At 52.2% G+C, this 22014-nt stretch overlaps 8 protein-coding genes across 8 annotated transcripts in view; 6 read left to right on the forward strand and 2 right to left on the reverse strand.

The window, feature by feature from the left end:
• Window positions 1–317: 317 nt before the first annotated feature.
• On the forward strand, window positions 318–898 carry A1O5_09810 (uncharacterized protein; the record flags this gene model as incomplete). The annotated part of the gene is made up of 2 exons (XM_007750388.1): window positions 318–418; window positions 469–898. 2 exons carry the CDS (start codon window positions 318–320, stop codon window positions 896–898), a joined length of 531 nt encoding a protein of 176 aa, XP_007748578.1.
• Window positions 899–1719: 821 nt separating this feature from the next.
• On the forward strand, window positions 1720–4726 carry A1O5_09811 (uncharacterized protein; the record flags this gene model as incomplete). The annotated part of the gene is made up of 3 exons (XM_007750389.1): window positions 1720–2199; window positions 2250–4527; window positions 4668–4726. 3 exons carry the CDS (start codon window positions 1720–1722, stop codon window positions 4724–4726), a joined length of 2817 nt encoding a protein of 938 aa, XP_007748579.1.
• A 1557-nt stretch (window positions 4727–6283) lies between these two features.
• Window positions 6284–6688, reverse strand: A1O5_09812 (uncharacterized protein; the record flags this gene model as incomplete). Its single annotated transcript, XM_007750390.1, has 1 exon — window positions 6284–6688. The coding sequence occupies one exon, from the start codon at window positions 6686–6688 to the stop codon at window positions 6284–6286; it is 405 nt and encodes a 134-aa protein (XP_007748580.1).
• A 611-nt stretch (window positions 6689–7299) lies between these two features.
• Window positions 7300–8547, forward strand: A1O5_09813 (uncharacterized protein; the record flags this gene model as incomplete). Its single annotated transcript, XM_007750391.1, has 1 exon — window positions 7300–8547. One exon carries the CDS (start codon window positions 7300–7302, stop codon window positions 8545–8547), a length of 1248 nt encoding a protein of 415 aa, XP_007748581.1.
• A 3282-nt stretch (window positions 8548–11829) lies between these two features.
• On the reverse strand, window positions 11830–13000 carry A1O5_09814 (uncharacterized protein; the record flags this gene model as incomplete). Its single annotated transcript, XM_007750392.1, has 2 exons — window positions 11830–12843; window positions 12926–13000. 2 exons carry the CDS (start codon window positions 12998–13000, stop codon window positions 11830–11832), a joined length of 1089 nt encoding a protein of 362 aa, XP_007748582.1.
• A 2801-nt stretch (window positions 13001–15801) lies between these two features.
• On the forward strand, window positions 15802–18438 carry A1O5_09815 (uncharacterized protein; the record flags this gene model as incomplete). Its single annotated transcript, XM_007750393.1, has 6 exons — window positions 15802–16071; window positions 16128–16223; window positions 16279–17799; window positions 17872–18106; window positions 18157–18283; window positions 18342–18438. 6 exons carry the CDS (start codon window positions 15802–15804, stop codon window positions 18436–18438), a joined length of 2346 nt encoding a protein of 781 aa, XP_007748583.1.
• Window positions 18439–19284: 846 nt separating this feature from the next.
• A1O5_09816 (uncharacterized protein) lies at window positions 19285–19911 on the forward strand (the record flags this gene model as incomplete). The annotated part of the gene is made up of 1 exon (XM_007750394.1): window positions 19285–19911. The coding sequence occupies one exon, from the start codon at window positions 19285–19287 to the stop codon at window positions 19909–19911; it is 627 nt and encodes a 208-aa protein (XP_007748584.1).
• A 784-nt stretch (window positions 19912–20695) lies between these two features.
• Window positions 20696–22014, forward strand: part of A1O5_09817 (methionyl aminopeptidase) — a gene marked incomplete at both ends in the record, with an annotated part of 1860 nt that continues 541 nt past the window's right edge. Inside the window, 3 exons of the mRNA XM_007750395.1 lie at window positions 20696–20738; window positions 20801–21636; window positions 21683–21946. Of these exons, the coding sequence (XP_007748585.1) occupies window positions 20696–20738; window positions 20801–21636; window positions 21683–21946 (1143 nt within the window). The remainder of the gene's footprint in view (window positions 20739–20800; window positions 21637–21682; window positions 21947–22014) is intronic.

A 22014-nucleotide genomic window follows, 5' to 3' on the forward strand; every position in this document is an offset into this window, starting at 1 on the left:
GGTGAGAGTCTGCAAGAGCCTGGTCCCGGGATCACAAAAGAGTCCAGAGGCCATGACATCGCCAGTATTCCGACGCCCCAGCGAGACCAAGTAGGTTTATTTCGGGAAACTCTGCCGAGATCACGTGTAATCGCGACAACCCTAGAACCCTCAAAACCCTTGAGCCCCAATGACTCCCTTAACCCCTCAACCCTACCTATTCGCTGTCTCGCGGATAAGTTCGCGTCAAGACAGCTACGGTTATGGGGTTCGCGTCACTCTCTTCCTCCGTGATACTCAAAAGGGATAGGTAACAGTCCAAGCATGCACAAATCGCCATGACTGAAGGCGCACCAAATGGCCCTGTCCCAAGCAGATTGGTCTTCATTCATGAAATACCATCACTTCCTGCAGCGAGCAAGGTGAGATTATTAGGCTGGTATGCTTCCCGAGCATTCAGCAACTATACTGTTGACTGTATCTCGGTAGTATAGTGCAATATGATGCCATCAAAGGCCAGATCCTTGTCGAGCATGCGTATCCTAGAAGTGCCAGCCCAATTCCTCGACTTTGGGTCGACATCAATCTTGTCCTCGAAAATGCGAAACCTACGCTCCTGGAACCAGGCACTTGGATCAACGCAATCGGGTACACGCGCTCTTCCGGGTGGCAGACCGGGAAAAAGAGTGGGAAGAAGCCGCAGGACCTATATGAGACTGTATTCTTGCAGGCTGTCTTGATTTGGGATGCCACAGCTGTCAGGATAGAAGATTATGAAGACATTTTGGAGGAACAGAGGCGTGTACGGCGACAACTTGTGTCCAATCGAAATTCATCTCAGAATGATTTCCAGACAGCACTAAATATGCGCCACAGACAAGAAGATGCTGCACCGATCGATACGTATTTCGAAGTTTGATTATCCAGCATGTCAGAAACATGGCATACGCTAAATGGCGTCAGGGCAAACAGCAGCAACCACTGGAAAGCTTTGCGACCAGGGTCGTCACTCTTGTGGCTGATCCGGACAGTGGCATTTTGAAGTGGCCTACCAGGGTCAGGAATCGGTGTCGCATGAAATTCTGGTACGGGCTGCAGCTTCTTGGATCCCGCCCAACCTTTTCAGCTTTGTCTTAAGACGCCTACTTCAAGATAAGCATTTTCTTGACTGTGAATGATGCCGGTACGCTTTGTCACTGTCCCTGTGGATCTAGATTGATGCATCCCTGAGCTGGCTTCTCGATCGTTCTGGCGCCGGGATCATGATTCGACGGACTCTTAGAGCTCTTGATTGGTCTGGCTGCCGTCAACGATTGAAATTGAATCTTGGATAACGTCTATCTTTCTGCTTTGGGATTTCGGCACTTCTTTCAACCTTCCGACCCTTGTCTTGCATTTGATCAGATGTCTCCCAAGTTGTCCTTTTATGACCCACCAAATGGATATCCAGCATCTGCATTCTCCTGCCTGGGCCGTTTCCTCGCAGGTTTGCCAGGAACAGATTTTGGTCCCAAGTGGTCCCGTCCCTTGCGATAAATCTCTCAATTCCCAATGCAATCAAGCTGGAAATCTTTCATGGACAATTGGTCTTGTCTAGGCCTTCCTGTACTTCACTAGGTGTTCGCCACGATCTTGTTTTCTTGATAGCTACCTATATTTTGCTCCCTGTGTTTCTCTACGTCTCTCGGTAAGACTCAACCACGCAGTTGCGAGTGCCATTTTTGGCGGAGCGTCAACAGCATGGCTGGGAATCACAATGAACGGCTCAATCAACCTGGGACTCAACATGGCCTCTCAAATTCGACTCAAGCACCTACTATCGTTATTGGCAATGCTAATCAAGCAATGACATCGACTCTCGATTTGTCCACGGTCCCAAGCCCTCCAGCAACGCCAGACTCTTCCAGCGAAACCCGACCAACAAGCTCGTCTTCTGCCAGCGCTCGTCCGACAGCATCAAGACACGGCTCAAGCAGAAGGACTCTGTTGTACCCTGAGGGCGATTTTCGAAATAGCTCAACCCCCGAACTCCGAGATCTGAAGACCGATATGATGTGCAATTGGCTTCACCAGCAGCAGTTAGAGCGGATGTGGTCCACGAATGGAATAGAAGAAGGGGTTATGCTGAAAAAAGCAAAGGACGACTATAAATGTGCCCCTGAAGACCTTCGTTCTCGCCCTGACGGAGTATTCGATGCCGTGAGAAGGCTCAATGTCAAGGTATTACGCGATCCCAGCCATGAGCTCAGTCTTACTGATAGTTGCAATAGTGTGCTATGACAATAAACACAAGCGTTGTCAAACTATTTCTCCAAGACCAAACGCTCACCCACATGCCGCTTGACTCTGGCCTCCGGTTGCAAATCCTCCCAAACATCTCCCACCTGCCTGGCTGCCAGAAACACCAGTTTGCAGCCTTCATTCGAACATACAATATCCTCATCGTCTGGGATGATGATCCAAATCATATCCTAAAACGTATCCACTCGATCGAAGACCAACTTATCAACATGATATGGAAAGAAGAATTCGAAGACGATGAATCTTCAGCACCGCTTCCCAGTGCCCTGCCTAGCACACTCAACCTGAACACAACTAACGGCGAAGAAGTATCATCTCAGAACGCCGAGCTGGCCAACACTTTGCCACCTCGCCGCGTAGTGCTGATTCAACCGCTCCTCACCGCAGTCACATTAATTTTGCTCGTTACTGCCATTGGCAGTGGCTGGCGCCAGATTGCCATCGAAATCAAAGTTGACCATTCCTGGATTCGACTTGCTTTCATCGCCGCTGTCCCTCTCCAGTGCTGGCTGGCACTATTCTTCATGCAATCAGTTGCGGGCTGCTGTGCTCAAATCATCGGTCCCATCAGCCAAATGAATGCCAACACAAAGTTTTACTCCGGAATACCTCCACCGCGTCTCCCAACCGATGGAAGCTGTGCGTTGCCGCACGTCACAATTCAATGTCCTGTCTACAAGGAGGGCCTTTGGTCTGTGATCGATCCTACGATCAAATCTATTAAAGCAGCCATATCGACATACGAAATGCAAGGCGGCACCGCAAACATCTTCATCAACGATGATGGCATGCAATTGATTCCCACCGAACAAGCCCAGGAACGACGTGATTACTATGACGAACACAATATCGGTTGGGTCTCACGACCAAAGCACGATCCTAGACCAGCAGATCCCAATCAAAAACCATTCACCCGAGCCGGCAAGTTCAAAAAAGCATCCAACATGAATTACGCCTTGAACGTCTCTGCACGAGTCGAAGACAAGTTGTCGACCATCGCCCGTCCCGACGATGGAAGCTGGACTGTGGAGCAAGAACGTGAAGCTTACAATGGCGCCCTTGCATCCACCATCACCGAAGATGAAGGCCGCACACAGGCCGCTGGAAATATCCGTGTGGGGGATTACATCCTTCTGATAGATAGCGATACGGGTGTTCCCCAAGACTGTTTCCTGAGCGCGGTTTCGGAAATGGAAATCTCCCCAGAGGTCGCCATCATTCAATTTGCGAGCGGAGTGATGAACGTCACGGACTCGTGGTTCGAAAAGGGGATAACCTTCTTCACGAACCTAGTGTACACAGCCATCCGCTACGCTGTGTCCAATGGCGACGTCGCCCCCTTTGTCGGGCACAATGCCTTTTTGCGTTGGACGGCTGTACAGGACGTCGCGTACATCTACGAAGATCTCAACGACGGCATCGTCAAAGAGAAGTACTGGAGCGAAGCCACCGTTTCCGAAGACTTCGACATGGCTCTCCGCCTCCAAACCTCCGGCTACATCCTCCGTCTTGCGGCCTACGCAGGCCAAGGCTTCAAAGAAGGCGTCTCCTTGACAGTCTACGACGAACTCGCCCGCTGGGAGAAATATGCCTATGGCTGCTCGGAGCTCATCTTCCACCCGTTTGCTCAATGGTTCACCAAAGGCCCCTTCACTCCTCTGTTCCGCAACTTTATCAGGAGCACTATGCCTTTCCCCTCGAAACTGACCATCATGGCATATATCGGGACGTACTATGCCATCGGGAGCGCATGGATACTGACGCTTCTCAACTACTGCATTGTAGGCTGGTTCAACGGCCACTTGGACCATTATTACATCGACAGCTTCAAGATCTATTTCGCCATCATCATCGTCTTCACAGCGCTCGGCAACCTCGCACTGGCGGTCATGCGCTACAGAGTCGAAGATCAAACCCTCCTTTCCGCACTGTGGGAAAATTTCCGCTGGATCCCCCTCCTGACCATCTTCCTGGGGGGGATATCCCTGCACGTCTCCCAAGCGATCCTGTCCCATCTCTTCTCCGTCGACATGTCCTGGGGGGCGACCAGCAAGGAAGCCACCGACACGAGCTTCTTCAAAGAGATTCCCACGATTCTCAGGAAGTTCCGATTCACCTTCATCTTCTGTGCGGTCATGAGTCTGGGCATGATTGTGGTTGCTGGCGTTGGTCCGCTGGGGAAACTCGTGCCCTATGACTGGCAGATTGGGTGGTTTACGGCGGTCTGGCCATTAGCCACTGTTGTTGGTGAGTTTTTTTGCTCTCTCACTCTCTTTCCTTTCGTACTCTCTTCGATTCCCTTCCTTCAACGCCATGGGTGGGCACGCCTTTGTTGTTTGCCCCTTTTCGATGCAGCGTATCCTTTCGCTAACACTTAGATCGAACAGGATCACATGCGTTGTTGCCATTGGTGTTGAATCCGGGATTGATGCAGTTCACCTTTTGAGAAATCGGCTTTGATTCTCAGAGTCTGTCGGGCTTTTACTTGGCTGGCAGGGCGTGTCCTTCTGACCCCAACCTTGGAGAACCACTTACACACAATCATGTTCATTTTTGTAGCTGAGAAAAGTAGCCAGAGATTGATGTCGTCATTAGATGTCCATTGACTCCATATCCTGCCCTATCCTTCCGATATCCAACCATACTGCCTCACTCCTATACAGTCCGCCTTGCTGATTTCTTGTCGTTGTCCAGTGTAACACTTGACCATCTCATTTCGCCATCGTGCTGCCAAATCACGTTCCAAGTCGTCTACGGATGATCCGGAGCCTCAAGATCTTGCCTGGTGGAGAATGCGCTGCGAATGCAGCCTTTAACCCTCTTGTCTGGAAATAAGTCATCCGCATCATTTCCGTCGGTGGCTCGACTTGCGTCCTGGGATGATCCGCCTCCTCGAGGAGAAGATGCGGAGAATCTTCTCAAAGCCGCCCGTTAAACCGATTTTCCAGAGTCTTGCAGGAGAAGGTCAAACACCCACTTTTCTCTTGGTGGCCGCACAGGGTCCATCGACCTCCGTCCGCGTCTGTGGCCTGGCAGCATCGTTTATGTGTTTTGCGGGTCGACATGAACCTGGAAAAATCGAAAACAGCCTTTGAATCCCCTTTTACCATCGCCCATTCGCAGTCGAGTACGAGGTTTATTCGTGTCACCCTTTCAAGCCCCTAGCCCAAACCATAAGAGACGGTCACTACCAATTTCTCGGAGCGCGTGCAATAGTGAAAGTGGACTGTCGAATGCAGCAAAGGTTTATCCTCGTTTCTAATGGACTTGCCCAAAAGGAGGCGGATGCCATAGCCACGGGTGATTGTTTCAATGGCTGGGTTCTGTACGGTCATTTTTGAAACTCGGGAGCAGCTCCTGAATTTGGGGGATATTCCCTGGTCCCCGAGAACGGCGGTTGCCAGAGGTTAAGATCTATTGTCTTTAAGTTTGAGATCAGGTACTTATAGATCTATAGTCGAGAGGGTCGACCTTCTTGAGAAATCTGAGGTCCGCTATGGTAGCGAGGTCACCGACAGCTGCTCAGTGGCAATTTTGCTCGATGCCGTCCAAGTTTGCCAGCTTCAAGACGGGATGAGCATCTGAGTGGATCAGCGGCGAGGTTGAAAGAGAGTTGAAATTGGACGGTTGACGACGCGGATACAACTGAATCAGACGTTGGACGTCTTGGCCGCAGCGGCCTCCCTGCAAGGGGTAGCCAGGATCAGTTGCAGTGATTTATTTCACTTCAACTATGGAAATCCCGAGCTAGGAGGACAGGGGAAAAGAGAAGGCAAGCATCGAACCGCCATGTGTTAATGCCACAATGACCAGCTGAGAATTGGGGCATTTGCAATGAGTCCATGATGTAAGACTGTTTATATCTGAGTAGGGCTTCAGTATTTTTTCCCCAGTGCCTAGATATCCTCCAACAAAACTCCTGCTTGCATGCTTTGCAGCGAAGAGATAAACTTGGTCCCATGTTCGACAACACCTTTCCCTCTCCTTCGTGCCACTTCTGCGCTCAAATCTCTTTGATGGTCTTGATTTCCTTCGTCTCCACCACTTCATCGAAATGCTTTTGGGCAAAGGTCCCTCCCAGGAACACAGCGATAATCCACTGGAACCAGACCGGACTGAAGATCTTGACATTGTGCTTCTTCAGCTTCGTCAGGGCGAAATAGACGGTCTCGATGCCATGCAGGCCATATATGGTATAGAAGATCACGTCTTGAACGGTTTTGGCGTACTTGCTGGCTGTGGCACTCCTAGCTATGACCTGATCGTGGAGAACGGAGCCCGGGTGGATGAATTTGCGGCGGGCTGACAGGATCATTAGAGTGGTAGCTAGCAATGCCCCGGCCGCGTTGCGACCCCTTAGAAGTTCGAACTCGTCAATAGTGACGGCAGAGGCTTTGTGGGTAGCCATATTGAGTTTTCTGCTGGCCTTTTTTGAGAAATTGAGTGAGACAGCTGGCAGAAGGAGGAGGTTTCAGGAGTTCTGCCGGCAGACCTGGGGCTTGATCCGTATGAATATGGGATTTATGGTCAAACACCTGGTCATTCTCGACGTCGCTTAACGTGGTTCCCCGCCTCCAACGCGGGGAAGAATTGCGGAACACAGAGGTGATACATAGGATGATCGGCCTTGGTTCGGGAAGGGGGTAATCATGAAGTACGTTGCTGGTATAGGCAAATGAGGAGTATGCATATCCTTGAGAGCAGGCGACGTCAACAGACGGGATGATGGAGGGAGCAGGGAAAGACACCAGGGTCCTCAATGTGGTATATGACAGCGAGGATGCAAAAGAGGGGAAAGGGCCAAGAAGCACCAAGAAAAGTGCGGAGGGAAAATCCCGACAAGCCACGCCTTGCCATTTACGGAATAGTTGCCGTTTGGGACACACCTTAATTTTAGTCCAACCACCTTTCGAGAAAAGACAAGGGTCTAAGAAAAAATATCTAGGTGCGCAGACGGCTTTTGTAGAGAAGCGCCGGAGCGACAAGTTGTGAGGCCGTTCAATCGACCTATCCGCAAGCATGGCCCCCTATGACAGCGACTCTTCAGACAATAGCGAAGACTACTCAACCACGAATGTCACTCTTGGCTTTGCCATCACCGACTCGACTGGCGACGACATCAGTCATTTGGGCGGCCATCCCACCTGGCTAAATCCAAGTCACCCTCCTCCTGCGGCACTGGCTAAATGCAAAGTATGCAACAGCTACATGTCCCTTCTCCTCCAACTCAATGCGGATCTCCAGCAATATTTCCCCAGCGACGACCGGCGCCTCCATGTGCTCTGCTGCAGGAAGAAACAATGCTCAAAGAAGGTCGGCAGCGTCAGGGCATTTCGAGAGGTCAGGAAGCCCGCCCTACAGGAGAAGGGTCAAAAACAAAGGATTACGAGAGAATCACAGACAGTGGAGCCTGTGCAAAATCTCGGAAGCGCCCTGTTCGGCGAGTCAAGCCAGCAATTCGGAGTCAACAGTCCAAATCCATTTTCAATGCCGACCAGCTCGAATGGGCAATCGATAGCAAATCCGTTTTCATCCATAGGCTCGCCCTCTCAGTTGGCAGCTCTGCCTCCACAGAGACCATTCGAGGAACCTCAACCACAGCCACCCACAGAATCATTCGCAGCCAAACTGCGAATCGGATCGCAACCAGACGAGAAACAGAGCCAAAAGACCACAAAGGACCAAATACCGTGGCCCGACCCATCCCTCTTCCCGCCTCCCTACCCTTCCTTCTACCTCGACGCATACCCGGAGGAGCTCGAAAAAGAGCTTGCGGCCCCTCCTAGCAAGGCAGAGACCTCAAAGACTCAATACGACATGGACGACACAGGAGGTGCAAGCAGTGCTGCGGACAAAGACACATTCGAATCCAGCCTAGACAAGAGCTTCCAAAAATTCTCCGACCGCATCGCCCAGAACCCGGAACAGGTTCTCCGCTACGAGTTCAAGGGCGAGCCGCTCCTGTATTCGGGTACGGACGAGGTATCGTCGCGCTTCGTCGTGCCGCATGGCAAAACTGGGCCGGTGAAGGGGATACCGCGGTGCGAGAGTTGTGGTGGTTCACGGGTGTTCGAGCTCCAGCTTGTACCCGGGCTGATATACGAGTTGGAAAAGGACGACGAGAACGCAATGGGTTTGGACGATGGGATGGAATGGGGCACCATCATTGTGGGGACGTGCGCGAACAACTGCGGTGAGATGGGGAGAGTCTCCTTCAGGGAGGAATGGGTTGGGGTGCAGTGGGAGGAGAGAGTTGTTCGAAGATAAGGGCCTGTCCCAAAAGGAAGGGGCTCGATTGTAGCTAGTATGTTGGACGATTGACGAACACTGTGATATTTGGAAGACGACTGCCGATGACCTCTGTACATGGTTACAACAGAGACTGACGAATGCCACCACGAATCGACGAGCGATTGCCTGCCCAATGGTCCCCCGTGATATCAAGGATCAAAAGAGAACAGAGGTTTCCATTTCAATTCGACGTTCTATCTCTACTCTGGTCCTCCCCTCTGCATGCTTCTCTGTCTCCTCACCCTTCAAGGAACGCGGGCAGGAAAACTGTAATCCCAGGATGTAAGTAACCCACAAGCGACGGCACTACAATTGGGAAGAACACCTGGTGGCCTGCTGCAGCAAAATTTTGTACATGCTACCGTAGATATACGTCCGTCCATTCACCCTCGGGAGCTGCTATGTATGTACATATGTAGCCTTGCTAGCCTTGCGGATAAGATAATAATGCCGAGGTGGGTGGGATTGAAAGTTTTGCCATACTGCTTGGAGTGGCGAGTGGGTAGTTATTGCAGCTTGTTCAAGGAGGCCGATCTTGCTGGCTCATATGGCGTACTCTTTCTTGAAGGGCTGCCTGAGTCAATACATGGGCATGGGACACACAGATTTTCCGGAGACTTCCAACGTGAGCCTTGTCGGATGATATTCAGCAACGCGGGTTGGGTGAGATGACAACTGGTACCCCGCCCCCTTGCCTCAAGCTAACAAAAGCAAAGCATGTACAAGTACAGAGGACCAGGACATTCTGACACCTACCTTTTCATCCATCCGAATTGGCACAGGCGGCTCCGCGTGGGGGGAGGCGACTAGCACGTTACAAATCAGCAGGCAATGGTTGAGGTAAAGATTATGCTCTCATGCACGCCCAGAGCCTCCCAATCCTTCCCATGCGAGATGAGACAGCCCTTCTCACAGGAACTGTAATCACCTGGAAAATTATGCCTTTTTGAGCCGCGGAAAGTCGCCATCGAGGGCCTCTGACAGAGCGGTTGCGTGGGAGGGGTTGCCTGCGGAAATGGCTCGTGTTATCGCTGCGCTGACTCGGGCGGGCTGAAAAGTTGAAGCCCCAGCGCCCCAAGCGCCGCTGAGGGTGCGTGTCTCCAGCCTTCAGCTACTCGTGTGTACGGAGCAAAAGTCCTTGCTTCTAACATGAGACGGATGAGGAAGCCAAGGGGAGCGCTTGATGTCAAAGGCCAGGGCCCATCGATTTGACTTGCTGGTGAAGCGCTCGCCATCTGCAACCTCATTGAAGCGTGGGTGACATTCGGTTAGATTGTGAGGTTGGAGTTGGCCCTAAGTGGGCCGAGCGATTTGTCCCTGCCGTCATCAGAACCAAGTTTCCGCTGACTCGGTGAGGTGATGCGCATGGAGGTCCTCGATATTCCGTACTCGGTAGATAGATGCCCTTCAGCTCGAAGCTCGTCCAGCCACCTTCCGGCGAACCCCGCGAAATCCACTCGGAATGCTAGCGCGACGCGCTAAGCACGCGAACGCGGATCTGCGGGATGATCGGACGCGTCCAAGTCGGAAATCTTCGCCAGGGTCTCTCATCTTCGCAGTCGAGTGCTCGTGTCCATGAAAAGGAAGGCTAGCAGAGAAATGTCCGTTTAAGAGTGCACAGAGGAGCAAAGGGATTATGGGCTGGCTCAAGCGGCGAGGGGAGAACAAATATCCATATAGGAGAAGGGAGGGAAAAAAAAAAAGAAAAGAAAACAAACCCAACGCGTCAATCAGCCCTAGCCCCCGCCTTGCCTTGTCCAAGCGAACCTCATTTCCCACTCCATGTCCATTTCCACTGGCGGGACAAATAAAAACAGCATCTTCCCTATCAGTACGAGGTACTGTACCGAGTATTGGCACTAGATCTGCGTCTTTCCGCCCTTGCTACCGATTGATTGATTCGATTATATACTCCGTGCCTCGTACTCGTACCTAGGAAGGAGTATTTCTGGCACATCGTCTGACACTCATGGCGAGAGCCCGTGCGGCCCAGGCCCCACGCGTTGTTGATGAGACGATCGACAGCAAACAGTCGACACGTTTTTACCGAGGATGAGCACGCAGGAGGAATGAGCAAGGGCTTTGCTGAACGTCTCGCAAGGGCTCGCTTATTATTACTGCAAGCCGAATCCAACTTTGCAGACCCCCATCTGCATCTGCTCGTAATGGCATGCATCTAACAAGGATGCACGTCTCGATTGGATATATATTCTGCAACCTATCATGATTTCGGCTCTAGTACCACCTAATAGAGCCCAATTCACTCTGAGAGTCGCTTCGGAATAGCCAACTTCTTTTCAACCTTGCGGCCCTTTCCCAGTTGCCCGTGTGATACGAATAGTAGGTGGGTAGTCTCGGAGGAATGCTCCGGTTGTGGAGATAAAGTCAAGGTTCTAAAACCATCGTTGCCGTACCTAGGTAAAAGTGCATGCATCCACAAGTGCTAGTCCAAGGCCGCCTGCCCAAGCTGACCGGCCTCTCGCCAGAACGGCACAGGAGAAGCACGGTTGACGTACTTGTGGTTCTCCATGACCGATGCCTTGATACAGCCTTTCAACCGACCGTGGCGTTTGCTACACACCGAGTACTGGCTAGTTGCCTCATGTCCGAGTCAAGGCTGGAGCTAGGAGCCCGGCAGACTCGAGCCCACCATCTCTATCATGGCATCATGCCCTGTCTGAAGCACGCGATGCACGGCTAGCAGCTAAGGCGCCTTGAAACAATTTGGAGGACAGCAACGGGCCATAGGAAAGAGAACAGTCATGGGCGTGATGGGTAATATTTTCTTGATTCAGAGCTACCTACTTTCAGCTACCTACTTCAGCTGTCGCTGTGTTGTGACCATGTTGATGATGGAATTAGTAAGTTATCGGAGTCAGGGGCGAGGATAGACCGTAGACATGATTGATCGACTTGACCATATCAACGCATAGTACTCGAAAAGAGAGAGACGCACAGTCGAACAGAATTTGCTGAACAAAGAGTCGTTCCTGCCCAGTCCCTTTACTTTGGCAATCAACGCTTTGCGATTCCCGGATATCCAGCTCCGCTTTGTGTTTTCAAGCTCAAATCAATGGCCCCCCTCCTATTTTTGAGTCATTCATGCGTCATTGCTGAGCAGAAGAAACATTGTATACTATTTGTTTCAACTCGAGTATGTCGTGACACAGCTATGCGTGTGTCTTTTCGGGTGATTTTATCATAAAGGGCCATACGGATTCGATGGCTGGCCAAATAGGGGGCTTGCCAGGTTATGATTCAAGACCTTGGGATCAGTTCGTCGCCCAACTGCAGAGCCAGTCCTTTGCTGGTTGGAGCCTTTCGTTGCAAGGTTGGACTGCCAGACAGAGGCTGCAATGTATCGAAATTCAAACTTTTTCGTGAAAACCGGCTGGGAGTCTTGGTCACGTTGGGAGTTCGACTGCCCCACTGAGCCGGTGCAGGTGAAGGAGTGACATTGCAGAAGTCAGCCAGGTTGAAATTCTGGCCCGGAGTTTGTAGAGCGCCATTGAACAGCCCAAGATGAGTGCCCGGAGTAGTCATGACTGAAGATGGAAGGTGTGAATGCTGGGATGGTGGAGTCGAAGGTGGTTCTTTTGACGAGTCAGAGGGTCTGTGGATATTGATAGCAGGCGAGCGAGAGGGGGAATTGGCTAGATAAAGGAGGAGATCGGCCCCAGATTGCTTGGAGTTGACACTGAGAAAACGTTTCGTGGGAGGGGGGGTTCGAGGAGGCGATGAGGACAAAATGCTGCTTGAAGGTTCGTTGCCCAAGGCAGGCATGGGGAGGTCATGGTCTTCGTCATCAGAATGAACATCAAACATGGGAGAGTCGTCATTAGCGTTGTGAGGCGTTCTAGCAGACTCGGTATGAAATAGTGCGTGCTCCTGAAAAGACTGTGCCCGATTCAACAGAGGTGACGACTGGGGCAGACGGTGATCTTGCTTCCATGTCAAGGTGCTTGACTGCCTGTCGGGACCTGTTGCTGAGGAAGACCGAACTCGTTTCCTTGCAGCAAAGGGAGGTTCGGGGATTTTAAAGGCTGAGTTGGAGGGCTTTGAAAAGCGGTTATTGGCAATCGAGGAGGTCGGGACGAATTCGTCGTCAGACCCAGACGAGGTATCACAGGGGAGGTCTTCCTCCAGGAACGGTCTCTTCCTCTTCAGCTTCTCGGTGAATTCGGGTTCGATGGAGGCGAGGGTTCGATCTTGCCAGCCATTTCGGGCCTTGAAGCTTGCAAAAGCTAGACAGTCTTGGAGATTTCGAGCAACCTATCGAAGAGGGTCAGTCAGTCAGTCAGTCACGAGGGAGGATCCCAGGAAAGGTCCTGTGAGCGGGTTGAATTGGAGTTACCTTTGCAATTTCCACTCTCCGCAGCACCTTCTCGGCTACCTCAGCTGCACCATGCGGATGCTGGTCAGAGGTCATGTTGGTGCAGATATTGTGAGAGACCAGCATGAGGGATAGACGTGCGAGGGTTTAAGAAGGAGGAGAAGGGAGAAGATTTTGCCAAATATGTGTGGTGTTGCCCCGGAACGTCAATGCGCAGGCTAGGAAAGAATTGAAGTCAAGCTGGTTTAATTCCTGCAATGGATCCAGACTCGGGCTGGCAATTCGTGGGGCCACAGCGCCAGGGTAGCCGGGTGCGACTGCGCTATGTTCAATGGTGGTGCTCGGGTCCAGTTCGGGCTCACTGGAGGATTGAGGGCATGCTGGAGGACCAGAGGCAGAGGGAGAGGTCGAGGCTGGACGAGCCAAAGGGGGCCCAAAGTCAAGAGCAAGACGGTGCGGCGTAAAAGAAAGTGATCGGCTGAGCAGCAGGTTCAAAGGGAGTGTGGTAGAGGAACGTTGGTGGTGGCAGCGACCTTTTGCTTTTTGAGCCAGGTAAAGGTGAATTCGGCTGGATTAAGTTAATTGGCCTCAGCACAGGCGTCGCCGGGGGGGGGGGGAAGTCAGTCCAGAGCGGCAACTGGTAACTGGCAACTGTGGAGGACGGATCGAGGGCTTGCGAGGGGTGCCCTCGTCGGAGTCGACACTGGTGGCACGTTCTGGGTAAGGACAGCTACGGCGGCCTCCACCCGCAGGCTGCTGAGGCCTTCTATTTGCAGCTTCCTCTCGCCTGTGGCTGGTGGTTGTGTCAAACTGGTTGGCTCCTTTGCAGCTAACTACGCATAGCCTACGGTTAACTGAGACTCCTGCTTGGAGCTTACCGACTGGCTGTGAAATTGGCCGCTGCGTTGGTCGCATGCACCCTTGGCAGCTGTCTCCAGCCAGAGGTGATGGCCTTGATCAATCCATTTCAAACCTATTACTCGGTACATTTGCACCGGATCCAATGACGCTCGAAACATGAGCTCCTGTCCTCCCGTCCTCCTGTTTCCTGTCACCTTGGTCACCTCCCGATCTGGCGGCTGCAGGTACTCCTCCTCCTCTTAGGGTTGCAGTACTGCGTGCAGGTTTCTGTTTCTCTTGTGCCCTGGATGTTCGCTTGACAACCCGCCTCTTCCCTCGTTGGGTCCACTGCCAGTGACTTGCAAGTCGATCTGCTTTTTCCGAGATTTTACGACAGGGCTGGGACGCTGATGTGTTGTCACCCACCCTGTCCAAACCACCCTGAGAGCGGAACAAACTATAATTTACCTCGTATAATTTCCTCCTTTTCCATCGCAGCCCATCAGTGACAGGCCAAAGCCATCTTGTTGGATCTGGGGAAGAAGGGCTGCCTCCCTGGACCGGCGCAGCCTTCAAGGTGCCAGCCAGGAACCGGCCGGTGGTCGCACTATGTACCTATCTATACCCAGTACCCAGTACCTAGGTACCTGCAAACCATGACTAACTCGGTGAATTTTGTCGTCTCTGTGTCGTCCGACATCACTTGGAGTTCATTCGGACTTTCACCGAGGGAATCTCAGAATCCCAGATCAAATCAAGACAAGCTGTATCCCAGGCCATATTGGGAGAGCATATATGATCAGATTGCTGGGCGGCCATCACGAGAAGAATGGGCAAGAGGACAAAATGGCATATTTCATCTTCGGCTCTGGGATCCGAATGTGAAATTTGCATGGAAATTTCAGTCTCGGCGTGGACATCCCCCCAGGATTGTCGTGCGGCAAGATAATTGTCACCTTCCATTCTTTGTCAGTGGCATATTATCCTTAGGGATGGAACAGGAGGCGGATGTTGAGTGGATCGCAATGTGTTCGAAAAGACGGAGAAAAAGTCCTGGTCAAGGCCGATTATCTCTGGGCGCCGCGCCAGCCACATGTTCTTTCTGCCGTTCCAGCATTCCAGCGGCCCTCTACGACGTCATCGCCTGTGAAAGGTGCCCACCAAGCCCACTACTGCCCCCCGATTCTCCGGGGGCGCCTGTCCCTAAAGAGCTTAACGGGCAGTGGTGGCAGTGGTGGCAAGGCCTCACCAGCCCCAAAGAGCAATAGGGAAAGCCTGTGTGCAGCGTGCAAGGCGCTTTGTGCCAGGTCTGGGATTGCGCATTCCCTTCCCAAACCCCACCTTTATCATCTGGAAACTGGCATCCTTGTGGCATGCTGCATGCTTGTTAATCGTATCCTGCCAAGCTGATTGCATGATTCCCGGATTGCTTGTGCCTGGAGCTGCTTCTGGCGAATCGCACCTGCTTGCGGCAGCGCATGTCTCGCAATATCTGCTGCTCCAACTTGCCTTCCAACTGATGAAAGAGCTGCACATCCATATCCGCCCGCTGCTACCCAGAATATCCCAGAGTCCAGCGGGCTTTGGCTCGCTCACTAGTAGTCTTCAGGCCGTTCTCCTTGTCCCAGTCGCAAGTCCGGGCAGCGACACCTTCTCGTCGCCATTTCAGCCCCGTGCTTATCGTCGGATGGACGATCCCTCTCCTCTTCATCTTACCCTCAGATTCATCCTCATTCTAATTCTAATCCACATTCTCCTTCTCTCCTGGTCGCTCGTTTGTTTGTCCAAAAGTGTCTGAGGCGAGCTTCTTTTCCTCTGTTTTCTTCTGCCCCCTGCTGTGATTCCCTGGCAGCCAATCGTCACTTTGGGGAAGAAAAAAAAAGCTTCATTGCACATGCATGTGCTTGCAGTCGTTACATCCCCCCGTCAATCCTCACTTTGCGGCGTTATCAACAGCACTGTTCGAGTTGCACTGAAGAGCGCCTCCTTTGTCGTGTCGCCGAAATCCATGCTTGACTTTTAAAAGGCCTTCGACCTCAATCTCTCAGTTCCCAGTCATGCCCTTCTTCAAAGAGCTGCGCCGCCGATCAAAAGCAAGCTTCCGAACCTCCGACTCCTCAACAGAATCCAATGGCACTGTTCCGACTGCAAAATCGTCCTCTACACTGAACTCCGCTCCCGGAAGCGCAACACCGCCTTCGACATATCATGCCAATGGCTCCTCTTACAACGTATTGGGTACAGTCAAGAGCAATGGTGACACTCCGCCTCCGGTCCCTCAGCGGCCTACTGTTATGGTTCCGAGTTCAAATAGGAACAGCATGATGGTAAGTTCGCTGGAACACTTATGACCAAATCGTGCCTCTGAGCTGACCGAAGGCAGACTCTGTCACCTTCCGGCTCTAATGGGACAATCCGAGTTCCCCCACCGACCTCCGCGTATGCGCCTAGAATTACTTCAGTCATGGATAACTCAGTGGTATGTGATGGTTCAATGACGAGTTGGGAATGGCGGGCTCACAGACGGCGCTCAGGTCTATCACAAAGTGCTATTGGTGAATGGAGAAATTGGCGACCCCAACCAGAAACCCATGGAGGGCAATCTGACTGTCCATCATGATAAGGAGGGACAAGCGTTTCCACCTACGAACTGGCCGGTGTCCGATTCGTACTTCAAAGCTCTTGTCTACCTCTCGCCTGGCTGGAACAGAATTCGTTTTGACTTCACCTCACCCAAACTGAGCCTCCACAGCACTGGATCCACCCCTGCGATGCACTCTTCCTATATTATGCTGAACTACCTGCCATTGAATAGCGCACCGCCTCTGCAGCTCGTCATCCTAGTCGGCAGGGATTCGCCCTGTACATATGACGCAGCTCCCCAGAGAATACACAATGAGGGCAACGACCTGTCCATGGCCATTAGAAAATTCCGAATGGCTGCTCATCTCTGGCAGACATTCACTGCAGAACAAATGTACCGACACAAATTCGGCCGCAGATGTTTCAGATTCGAAGAAGAATGGCAAACCGGCACACTTTCCATCCGGGACCGGGAAATGGGCATCATGAAAAATGAAACCAGGATCCATGTCGTACGGTCGGACAAGACTACTGCGGAATTGCGGGACCTGCAGTACGCCCAACAACATTCGCCGGCAGCCAAGAAGGGGGAGCTTTACTCAATTGCAGCGGATGCCGTCAAGAAGTATTTCAATATCAGACCAGGTCAGAAGCAGTATGTGGCTTGCCTCTTACTCGATGCCCATTGGGATCCAGAAGTCGGAACAATCAGGGGCCATGCTGCTCTCGGCGGTACAGCGGATGACCTTGGCTTGGCCATTTTCGGCTCACATGCTCTTCAGAGCTATCCATCGTGTATCGAGGAAGTCGTGCCGGCCTTTATGGACTGCACGCGGACTGACACCAAGTATGTCGCAAACGATTGCGACGAATCCGGGAGTAGCTGGGAAGCTGCCAACATTGGCATCGGCGCTCATCTGCATGAGGTCGGTCATCTCTTTGGCTGTCCTCACCAAGAAACCGGAGTCATGCTCAGAGACTATGTCCGGTTGAACCGCACATTCTTGATCAAAGAACCGTACTCGACGAGAACAAAGTCCCAAGGTCTCAAGGTCTGTCGTCAGGAAGACGAGTGCGGTTGGCATCGACTGGACGTGCTCCGCTTCCGGTACCACCCCTGTTTCAGACTTCCCAGTGATGAACCTCTTCCACAAGATGACAGCATTCAATACTTTCCGGTCGGCAACGGACGCATTATCTGTGCCGCCCCCTCAGGAATATCATTTATTGAGATAAGGATGCACACAGAGGATCTATGCCGGCAATGGATCGACTTTTCCAACACTGATCCGCGACACAGTGTTACTCCCAAACAGATCACCTTGGCAGAGGCCGACGTCCGCGCACGCCTTCCTGAAGACAAAAAGAAGGTCAAATTGTCTTTGACAATCTTCTGTGGTAGCTCCCGGAGTGAGAAGATCGAAGACCTAGACGACCTCTTGTCAAAGAAATACATTGTTAATCTGCCGCACGTCAAGCAGGCACCAAAGCGTGATGAAGGCTTGACAATGAACGCGCTGAGCAATGTTGTAGGCCTGGGCAAGTCGTTCGACTCTCGACTTGGGTTTAAAAGCAAGAAGCTGGGTCATTCCCAGCTGGAGGGGTCGCGGCCAGAAGAACTGGTCCTAGAAAGCATTCATCTTCAGACAAAACTTCTGACTTCTGTCAGACTTTATCATGGATATGCACTGGACGGCATTGAATTTTGCTATGAAGATGGTCATAGTCAACTATTTGGCAAGAGGGGCGGCAAGCCTGGTGGTGACGAATTCGTTCTTGGTGAGTTGGAGGCGTGGGCGTGCGACATTTCAGAGAGCTAACATTCGCAGACACGCGCCGTGGTGAAACAATTCTAGGCTTTTACTTGCGTGCCGGTCTCTGGATTGATGGTATTGAGATTTTGACCAGTACGGGCCGAAGATCAGGTATTTTTGGGAACGCAACTGGAGGATCTGGGTATGTAAAAGTCTTTGGCGCTACGTTCACAGCGAAGACTCTTCTGACCAAGAGACAGACACACGTTGATGGCGCCGCGGGGATACAGTCTCGCCGGGATTTCTGGAAGCTGTGGACCATGGATAGATGGATTCCAGATCATCATCACCCGCTAACGTCCTTCTTGTAGACGATTGCACAATGACGACAAACCCGGTTACATACAATACCCTTGGACGTCGACTTGCATAATTCGGCAATGGAAATGTCCACCACTTTCAACGGGCTATAGTCGTTTTGAAATGGCTCGGGGATTCGTCGATATTGGTCGATTTCAGTATTTTACAGATATTAATGTTACTGCACGCCTTGTACGGAATGAAACCACGGGGAGGACACGGTTAGCCAGACATACGATGACGGCAAAAGAATACATATACAAAAGGACAATGGGGGATTATTCTACAATAATGAAGAGGTACGATATCCACCGGTTGGAGACGATCTCAACAGCGATAAGAGGAAGGCCATTTCAAGGGAAGGCCGCTCATGCCATGAGATAATGTGCTCTGGGGCATGTATATATTTGGGGCCTCCGCAACAAGGTGCGAGGGGAGGGCACTGTGTTGAACTCAGCGAGATGCTACCGAAAGGTGCCCTCTACCTAGGTGGCTTTGCTCATGAAAACTTGGCGGATGAACTAGGTTGAGTACCGACTAATGGCCTGACTTTGCTCACAAGCGACCTGAACCCGAACGCTCTTGACCACCTAAACCCATATTCCTCTCCTGCTCAGTGATCAGGGGCGGTCTAAGAGACTGGGTCTGTCTCCGGGCTGGCTGGGTCTGTTTACATGACCTCTCCATGCGAGAAAATGGCAAGACAGGATTGTGCTTGATTCTTGACCGAAGTCCCAAGGCTTTGGAAATCGAATTGTAGCCTTGAAGTGCGAATTCCCCAGATCGGATTAGCTCAGCCTTGTTGGGCTTCTCACTTCCTCGTCCTCATTTGCATGACGATCGATGCTCCCTGCGGACAATGGAACTTACGGCCCTCCAGTAGAGGAAGTTCGTTATTTCTACAAATACTGGCCGATCGGCATCGCCGTGTCCAGCACCTCTAGAATCTTTGTCTGTTACACCCGTGGGGACTACGAATACACCGTTACGGAAGTCCACAGCACGACTTCAGAGACGCCTTTCCCATGTGCTGGTCTGAACTTGCCTTCTGATGCACTCAACACCACTTTCAATGGGATCGAGTTCGCAAGTGCGAATTCCACAGGCCTGATCAGCGTGCAGGCTCTCTACACAACTCCTGCAACTTCCTCGGGACGAGGTGAAACGCTGTGGCTCTTGGACACAGGCCGGCCGACTATCCAGTCCTCTTCTGGGAGCTACACCATGCCCTACGCACAGCCGGGCGGGCCAAAAGTCGTGGGTGTCAATCTATCGAACAACACCGTCTACGCGACCTACACGTTCCCTCCCACCGTGCATTTCCCCCGACTCGTACATGAACGACATCCGCTTCGATATTCGAGCCGGGCTCGAGGTCGCTTACATAGGAGACTCCAGCAACGAAGGCCCAGCGGAAACCAGACAAGACTTCACTTGCATTCGTTCAAGGTGCCGACGTTAAAGACCTAGCTGCTTCCCGGGCATTGGCCGCTCCCTAGAAAGAAGGCAAACGTAGCCTCCCAGGCGTTACGAGCTGTGAGGGCTTTCGAAGCTGAAGTCGTGTCTGGTGAAGGTCGAGTGAAGGCCAAGGCCCCCGCTAAAACGAGGCCGACCTGGAACTGAAGCAGTATCTTCATCGTTATTGCCGCTGTGATTATTCCCTCTGAAGATCGATCCCGGCGGCGGATTGCGGAGAGGTGAAATATTGCGGACTTCTTACTTCGACAGCGTCAGTGGACGAGATTTGATCATCTCAAGCTCTTATATATTGGACCAGCCGATGAGTTGGTAGCTCACCGGCATCTGTTGTCGCGACAGCCTCAATCTGGAGCTCAACAACCATAACGAGTAGGTTTTAAATGCCACAATTTTAGAATCTGACATGTTGCGGCGACTAGCCACGTCTCGGCCTTGGAAGTAATACATCGGGAGATACCAAGTGAATATGCTAAGTGTCGATCGCAAGATAAAATATAAAAGCACGAGGATTCTATGCTGTAACCATGGAGAGTGTAGTGATGGCTTGGTGATGGCTATGTATTCTGTGAAAGTGCTCAGTGGCATAATCCATGCTGAGGAGCTAGACTATTTAAGGTTAGCGCCAGTCGGAGCGGTGAGGTTCGACCTCCAAGTACTTGGCAAGCGGGGTGTTTAACCTCACCTCATCGCGCAACATGGTCGTTCAGACTTCTTCAATCGCAGGTTGAATATCCAATAATCAAGTCGTTCCAGCCCTGCAGTGTGGAATGTCGGAATGGGAACCAAAACCCCGGAAAACGAGCATCGCAGACACTATGGTATGTAACACGCCGACACCTTTATGCTCGAGGTACGAATCCTAACACAAGATTCCGTCAAGGCGACGCATCCAACTCGGATGGAGCCTGTCACGTCGGCGGCGAGCCTCGGGGATCTCATATGCACAGAGACGGAGACGGCTGTCTCGGTGACGCAGGAGGTGATGACGAGAGCGACGGCGACGGCGACGGCGACGGCGATGGTGACGTCGAAGAAACAAGCCTGGGACCGCTAGAGGCGCCCTCGACAACCGAAGTCGTGGATGCAAAGAAGAAACGGAAGAAGAACAAGAAGAAGAGCAAGAAGAAGGGGACCACTCCTGTGCCTGTAAAGCAAACATCCCCACCAAGAATCTTGTTGACCTACCTCTTCCCATCTGGCGAGTATCCCGAGGGCGAGATGCAAAACTATACCAAATCACAGATAGCAGCTGCCGAAGCACGCTACGAAGCTCGTTTGTATTATAAAGACGATGACTTCATCCAAAACTACCGCAAGGCCGCCGAGGTGCATCGGCAAGCTCGACGATGGGTACAGGAGAGCGTCAAGCCCGGCCAGACTCTCCTGGACGTCGCGGAAGGAATCGAAGATAGCGTGAGGGCGCTGCTGGGCCATGCCGGGCTGCAGCCTGGAGATAGTCTCAAGGCAGGCTTGGGTTTCCCCACGGGTCTCTGCCTCAACCACCAAATGGCGCACTACACGCCCAACCCGGGTCAAAAGGATGTGGTAATACAGCAGCACGACGTCATGAAAGTTGACTTTGGTGTCCACATCAACGGCTGGATTGTCGACAGCGCCTTCACCATGGCCTTTGATCACATCTACGACGGCCTTCTAGCTGCAGTCAAAGATGCCACCAACACAGGGGTCAAGGTGACGAGCTTCCTTCTCAGATGGGTATGTACCACGGGCTTGGACAATGGGGCTAACGAACCGTTGATAGACGGCCGGTATCGATGTGCGTATCAGCGATGTCAGCGCTGCCATCCAGGAAGCCATGGAGAGCCACGAGGTTGAAATCCGCGGCAAAACGTTCCGCGTCAAGCCGGTGCGTAATCTCAGTGCACACGATATCAAGCAGTACCGCATCCACGGCGGCAAGTCCATCCCCTTTGTGAAGAACTCGGACCAAACCAAGATGGAGGAGGGCGAGGTCTTTGCGATCGAGACATTCGGCACGACCGGGCGTGGCTACGTGCGCGACGATGTAAGCGACCCGGTTTTGTTTTCTCTTTCTCCCATTGCGTCCGTTTGTTCGCCCACATGCCCCCCCCC

This window comes from Cladophialophora psammophila (genome assembly GCF_000585535.1).
Source record: "Cladophialophora psammophila CBS 110553 chromosome Unknown aczJe-supercont1.17, whole genome shotgun sequence".
NCBI classification, from domain to species: domain Eukaryota; kingdom Fungi; phylum Ascomycota; class Eurotiomycetes; order Chaetothyriales; family Herpotrichiellaceae; genus Cladophialophora; species Cladophialophora psammophila.